General features: G+C 32.0%; 1 protein-coding gene across 1 annotated transcript; it reads right to left on the minus strand.

Annotated features, from left to right (window-relative positions):
• Positions 1–6307: 6307 nt before the first annotated feature.
• On the minus strand, positions 6308–7451 carry LOC134686425 (uncharacterized; the record flags this gene model as incomplete). Its single annotated transcript, XM_063546093.1, has 2 exons — positions 7166–7451; positions 6308–6767 (listed from the first exon to the last, which is right to left on the minus strand). Coding segments are annotated over exons 1-2 (571 nt in total), but the record flags the coding sequence as incomplete, so codon positions are not given.
• Positions 7452–7788: the final 337 nt, after the last annotated feature.

The raw sequence follows: 7788 nt of genomic DNA on the forward strand, positions 1-7788 counted from the left end.
TTATGCCGATATTTTACCCCTCGCTATCGCTCAGGGTAAAATATTTGTCATAAAGGGCCAACCCGTGGTAAAATCACGATATATTCAAGCCCCCATGAATTATTTCTTAATTCTAGTAAACAACTTTCCAATATTACTAATTTTTGCAATTCCCCTGTATTTACTAGGTTCTGAGGTGTCACCTGACTTATGTATAGAAAAATTTTACACCAAATTTTAGGAAAAATTCCATAAGTTAGGACATTATTAAACATTTTCAAAAGGGGTTGAGAAAAATGTAAAAAATTATATTTTAACATTTCATTTGATATTTGGTCAAATCCGCAGGCTTTTTTATTGTTTAAAGATTTCAGTGCATCAAGAACCTCTTTTTCAGAGATTTTAAAATCTAGCTCATTAAATTGCTTACATTTCTCTGCTTCAGCTAACAATTTATTTAACCTGGTTATTTATATTTTTAGCAGTACTCAATTCCCTAAAATAGTTCAACCATTCTTCGGCTGATATATTGTCTTGCGATTGTACTCTAGAATATCCACCATCCCTTAAAAATTTATTCAGAAGTTTCCAGTAAGCTTTTGGATTGTTATTGTTTAAAGTATCGAGTTGATTTACTAAATTTTGTCTATAGAGACGTATTGTATTTTTTCTAGATTTTCTATAATGCTTTAAAGCACTAAAATAAGATGATCGAATATATGGATCTTTATTATATTTTATAAATTTTCTTTATCAATGAGATGCTTTTTTAGGACTGATAGAGATAGATTTTCCCAATTAAGTTTTTTCTTTTTCTTGTTAGATTTTTTAAAACTATGATGTTTCTTTCTTAGACTTTTGTTTGCCACATCATAAATTACCTGATTAAAGTTATTAATTAAAGAATTGATTCCTGATTCTGTTTGATCAACATGTAATTTCATGAAATTGGACAGATCATTCTGAATTTCTGATGAAGACAACACATTTTGGAATTCCGCAGAAGATTTATCAGTCCATATGTATGAAGATTCTGCAGATTTACATTAGGAGTGAATAAGCATGCAACAAATTTAGCCATATTTGGCGAATTAGGTCGTTATCCTCTAATGATAGACATTTTAACAAATATGATAAAATATTGGAAAATAATTCGTTAAAAATAATATTTTATTAACAAATGCATACTCTCTCTCAAATACATTATCTAAAGCTTGGAATAATTGTTGGGCTAGTAGTATTGATGCTATCTTAAAATTACTTGATTTAAAAGAGTATCTGGGGTGATGTTCTCGAAGCTATCTTTGGATTAGGACGTGTCCTAAGTCTATCTTATGACAAGTCTTTGTCCTAAGTCGTGTTCTCGAAGCTCTTTTAACTTATGATATATCTCATTTTTCGTCCTAACTTTAGGACATCCAACAAGGTGTCTTAAGAGCATCCTATCTTCATCCTAGTGTAATAAAGTTTGGATTTCGCTTTTTGCTCATAATTTTACGTGAAAATGAACATGAAATGAAACGCACCATCGGTTATTAACTCGTACATAAAGAAAAGGTGCATGATTTTAAACTTTGAACTTCGTGTTTCACGATACGAATATACTAAAAATTTAATTCTCTTTTCAAAACAAATTGTTTTTATATATAATTACATTGGTAATTATGCAATTTATTCTGTACATGTTATTATAAAATTCGTAAACAATTTTATTAAATGTTTTCGTCATTAATAAATGTTTTATCAACAAATATCTTTAAAGATTTAAAATTTCGACTTAGGATATGTTTAGGACGTCCTAACATAAGATTCGTCTGAGATAGCTTCGAGACACAACTTAAGAGTGTCCTAAGTTGATCTTAAGTCAGTCCTAAAATTGGTCTTATCTATGACTTAGGACGAATCTTAGGATACTTTCGAGAAAACCAACCCAGGTGCTCTCATCTAAAATAAACATTAGAAATATGGTAAAAAAGAAATTATATTAAAAGTATTGCAGCATATAGAAGAAAGAATTATTTTATATTTATTGATAAAAGACAAAATAAGACCTCTGGAAACAAACTTATCACTTATCGATTATTTAAACCAAATTTTAATTTTGAGCCTTATACTTATTGAAATTACCATATATTCAAAGATGTGTTTTAACAAGATTTAGAATTGGAGCTCACAAACATGTTATGAAAAAGGTCGTTACTCTAATATTAAACTAGAAAATAGAATATGCAAACTCTGTAATGAGGAAATAGAAGATGAGATGCATTTTCTTTTAACATGTAAAACTCTGGATAATGTTAGAAATCCCTTTCTAAACAAAATATATAGTAAAAATAAAAATATTTCAAAACTTGATAACAAAGCTCTTTTTATTTGGCTAATGGGAAATGAATATAAAACATTTTAATAATAATTTGTCAATTATTACAGGTTTTAAATATAAACAGAAATACAATATTAAATTAAATTTCTCTATATAAAGATATAAAATTATATGTATCATCAAATATGCATTTACACAAGTTATTTCTTTTACATTTAATGAATTATTAGTATACTATGAGGTGCGCTATCCAATAAAGGGACCAGAGTAACATACAAATGGTCATATTATATTATATATTTTCATTATTACAAATTGTCTACTTCATTTGCTATAATATTTCATATTAATCAACGAAATCAAAATCAATCATATTATGTACTTTGTTTCACCTATTTTTAATTTACTTTACATTATGTTTGAAAATTATACTGTAATTGTTCTGCTGATTTTGGGCGCCATGATTGGCAAATAAAATATTTGTTGTTTGTTGTTGTCTAAACCGGGGTCGACCCGAATTAGTTAATACGGGTTAGATTCATGAAGTGTGAACGCCTAAACCCGGGGAGAACCCGAATTAAAATTACGCCTCATATTATCGATCGCTAAATTAACCCGACTTATCCAGTCGTTATATACCGACTCCCTATCGATCGCTACATCAACGCGACTTATCCAGTCGATTTCCTATCGAGCTACATTAACTAGAGGTCACTGACCGACAGAAGGCACTGAATCATTCGTTTTGTTGGAATACAGAATACGGTTGGGCCAAGGTATATCATGTAATAGAGGTGACCGTGAAAATTCAGTGAAGCTACGGATGAGACATCCTGAATACGAATAGTTTTACCTTGTCAAAATTTACACACCAATCCAAAGTCCTTTATTCTTAATTGTATCTTCAAATTTCAAGTTTCCTGAGCGAAAATTCTATATATTAATAAAGCATCTCATAAAGACAAACACTCGATATGAATTTCTAGGCAAAATAAATTTGGATACGCAAACGTCAAGTTATTTTCAACAATATGAGGTGTTTTTTTCCGATTTGTGCAAGTGGTTATCTTCTCTTGATATCACTGGTAAAAAAAAAGAGTTTACTTTACAAATACAAGAAAGAAAATAAACGAAATTCGACAATCCCGGCTACAAACGTGTGTCTTACATGCACTTGCACTGCCCTATAATTACAATGGTAGAATAGAATAATATACAATTGGATGAAAATTATATATACATGTACATGTATTCATACTATTAAACGAGAATACATCATTTGTGTGTCGGTTCTATGTCCTATAGTTACCATGCATAGTCGCATTTGTCATGATTATTCAGTTTGGGTTATTTTGGGAGAAAAACGTCCGGGTATTGTTTCCGTCATCGGACCGACTTTTAAGTCATAGACAATATTGCCGGTTTTTAACTATTTAACATAATTTTCATAATTATTTGGAGAGAGGATAGTACTGCCATGTATACTATGATTATACTCCTTATAATAATAAATAGTATATAGAGAGACCCTATATGATATAGGAATGATTGCCATGTAGAAGCAACTTTAATGGAATGGATAGTTAATAGCAAATACACTTTATTAATAATATACGTATGATTCCCTATAATTATAATTATATATATACCACCTGTTTGAATTTCATCGTAATCCATTCAGTAGTTTTTGATTTTTTTTCGTTTATATTTGTATGGTAAGTTATTGTTGTTACGTCTTACACGGCAAAAATGGCATTATGAACACGGGACTTATTGATTAAATATGTAATAATACATAAAATTAAATATTTTAAAATTAGGTTTTATTTAATATTGATTAAACTGATGAACCAAGACAATTAATTATTGATAATACGCATAATTGATTTGTTTCTGTCCTACTTAAGCATCAAGAAATGGTCAAATGAAACATAGACCGAATACCGTGCATATGTACTATATAATCAACCTCTTTTCAGAAAAGGGTTGGTCCGAGCCCCACGAAGAACGCTCTTAATATGCCTCAGCAGTTTTATATCGTTTCTGAAATTCTCCAGAAAATATTTTACAAAAATTTATCCTACAACAGTTTATACTTTTAAAACAAGCTCTAAATGCCTGTGATTTCGCGGGTGTTTTCTAGTAAACTGTTATAATAATATAAGAGCCATTACGGTGATTTGAATTTTCTGTAATTAATAACATTTATCATCCCCACACGAACTTGTTCCAGGGAAAACAAATCTCATTTCAGGTATAGAATTGTGAATTTTTTTTTCTGTGACAAGTGACAAGTGTTTTTGACCATCCATGAGAAGTTGCGGTCATCCGATGTTCAGCACTTCAGTACTTTGATTAATTTATGCTCCTGGTAGAATTACTTTTGATAATGTTTCATGCAATAAACAATATTTTACCCAGGATTTTTTTTATCAATCAATTTATGAATTTCGAACAGCGGTTTACTACTATTGCCTTCATTAAACAATTTGCATAATCTCAACAATTATAAACATTTACATTTTATATTCTATATATTTCATAACAAGAGTCACACGAAGTTTCTTCCAAGTAAAATAGACTTTGAAGTCTAGCCTATGTTTCCTAGTTTAACAGCACAAGCAGTACTGCTTAGACAATATTCTACAGCAAAAGGAAAAGTTAACCAAAATATTTACAGTAATTCTGTTAAAAAAACATAATGCTGAAAATTTTGTGTGAATGTGACATAATTTAAAAAAAATCATTATTATTGTAAAATTCAACTAATATTACATTATTCATGTCTAATTTCTCAGGGTATTATTTACAGATTATGAAAGTAAACTTTGAGAGAGAAAAAAATAGGACTTCTCCTCTCGGACAGGTTGCTGTATCAGCTGCTTTACATTTTTATAAGACAACAACCATTTGATTTTCGGGGGGAGGGGGGGGGGGGGTACTATGGATTTAAAAATCCATAGTACCCCCCCCCCCCCCCCCACACCTCAGAAAATCAAATGGTTGCTGCCTAAACAAAGTATTGTATATATATTTTACCTGAATAATTGGATATTTTTAATATAAATAAAAGTTGGTGGGAAAAATTATGGACACTTTACTTATGCAGCAACCATTTGATTTTCGGGGGGGTGGGGGGGGGGGGGGGGGGTGGAGGGGCTATGGGTTTTTTTTCTGTGCAAACTTTTTTGACAAACTGAAAACATTTTTTTTCTTTCAATTTAGCATTACTTGTAACATGAATCTTCTTTTTTCCTTTGATCTTTTTATGGAATAGCACAGAGACGACAAGCACGTACCAAAATGTATGCTCTAAATTGAAGCAACCAAATAATATTGCATGAAAGGTCACATGGGCCTATATAACTCAATGGGAAAACTGCCATGAAATAACCAACAACACTTTAACCAATATTGCACGAGTAAGCTCCGCCTCCTTAGGAAAAGATTACGCCTACAAAAAAAGCACACACAAAAATGTCAATTTTATTAGAATTCTTATAACAAAATACAAATCTTTAAATCTGTGTAGGTTTTCTCCGCCAGACAGACAACCAAAAAAATGAAACGACTACGCATTAATTTTTTCAAAATAGAACAGATTTTTTTTTACAAATTTTCTTTGTACTTTTGAAACATAAACCTAAAATTGATCATTACATATTGAAATGAAATTTTGTTCAAATGCAGAGCTTAGTTTGCATGCATAGAAAAAAGCAGTATGCTGGAGCGATACAGAATTCGTCATTCCAAAAACCCCCTTTTGCCACAAATTTTCTTCATCTTGTAGACTGAGAGGATCAGCTCTTTTAACTTTTGTTCCGAACCCTTTTGATAACAATTCTTTCATCCGAGAATCAAGGACGCGTCTGAAAGTAACAAATCTCAAGTCTTTTTCGTCAAGAAAGTTCTTATCATTCACGTTCATGTCCTTGCAATAGCGCAATAATCCACATATTTTGCTATAGAGCGACTTGGGGGGATATTCCTCGCCTTTCTTATTACGCACTCCAATCACGAAACGTTGTAGCCAGTGGTTCATTTCGGCAGCTTCGAGCATATGTATGTCAGCAATACTATCGCCATGTTTAGATCTTGCGATTCTCCATTCATTAAAAACACCAATAGACCACTTTGTATTCTTTTTCGTGTTCGCGTTTGTTTGAGACGATATCAGCTTTTCTATATCCTCATCTGAAACTGGTGCAGTGAAACGCACCGGTTCGACATCCTCATCTAAAACGGGTGCGGTAAAACGCACCGGTTCGACATCCTCATCTTTTAAGTCGGTTAGCAAGAAATTTCCTAGCTCAAATGTTCCCAAGTGGTAGTAATCCACAGCCTGTGATACACTCATGTTATAAAATGGTTCCATATTTGAATGAATTTGCGACAGTCTAATATGCTCCTCTATTGTTTCCGACGCATTGGCTAACGACATGTCTTCCTCGACTTCTTGAAGAACCTGCAAAATAGTAAAAATCGTTTCAAGAGAATGAAATAATTATATTTCCAAAAAAAAGGTCCCATCTGGGGCATATAAATGACATCACATCACAGTAAAAATTTACCGATTCACGATTAGAAGCACATGCATTTTGAACATTAACTTCCCTTTTTGGGGCCCCAAGGTAAAAACAAATATTTTCGCTTGGGGATCTTGTAGATAGTAGAAAAAGGCATGGTATCGACTGATTATTAATTTTTAGGACTTGGTATCAGTTTAATATTGTAGTAAATTGTACATATGGAAAAATAAAAACATTTTTTTTTAACATTTTGGCAAAAAAAGGGGGGTCCGTGCCTCAATATGACAATACTTAGCGTAAATCATTTTATTTCAATTTAAAAAATAATACACACCTGAGAGAGAACCAAATCATCCGTATCTACATTTTCAATTTCAAGCCAATCTGGTAGAGACTCTAAGGGTAGAGAGAATGCGTCTGCCATCATCGCTTCCTTCAGAATCATGCGCTTTGATAGATTTTCGCGCCAAACGTGATTTTTTTTGCACGGACTGTCATGGGCGTGTCATTCATGTCACAAATCATTTATAGCAACGCCTTCCTCGTTAGCCAAATAAACTTCTCACGCTACGCGTTCGAAAGTTTATTTGTCTAACTCGGAATACTATGCTATAAATATAACATATAGTGGCAGCTGAGGGTGAAACAAACAATTCTTTTTTCTCAGGGACCAAAACAAATATTTTATTTTTTTCACCAAAACCTGGAAACAAGCTTTTTTTCCAAAAAAAAACCATAGCCCCCCCCCCCCAAAAAAAACAACAACAAACGGTTGCTGCCTTAGATTTATGATCAATGCATAATTTAATTTATAAAGAATTTGCCATTTGAATAGATTCATGTTGTAAAAAAACATCTCTATGAGGGGGAGGGGGCAATAGGGAGTCTGTTAACATGTTAGCAACACTTTGATTTTGGCATTAACAAATAACAACAAATGCAAAACGCTGATAACAG

Source organism: Mytilus trossulus, chromosome 10, assembly GCF_036588685.1.
Source record: "Mytilus trossulus isolate FHL-02 chromosome 10, PNRI_Mtr1.1.1.hap1, whole genome shotgun sequence".
In the NCBI taxonomy this organism is placed as follows: Eukaryota; Metazoa; Mollusca; class Bivalvia; order Mytilida; family Mytilidae; genus Mytilus; species Mytilus trossulus.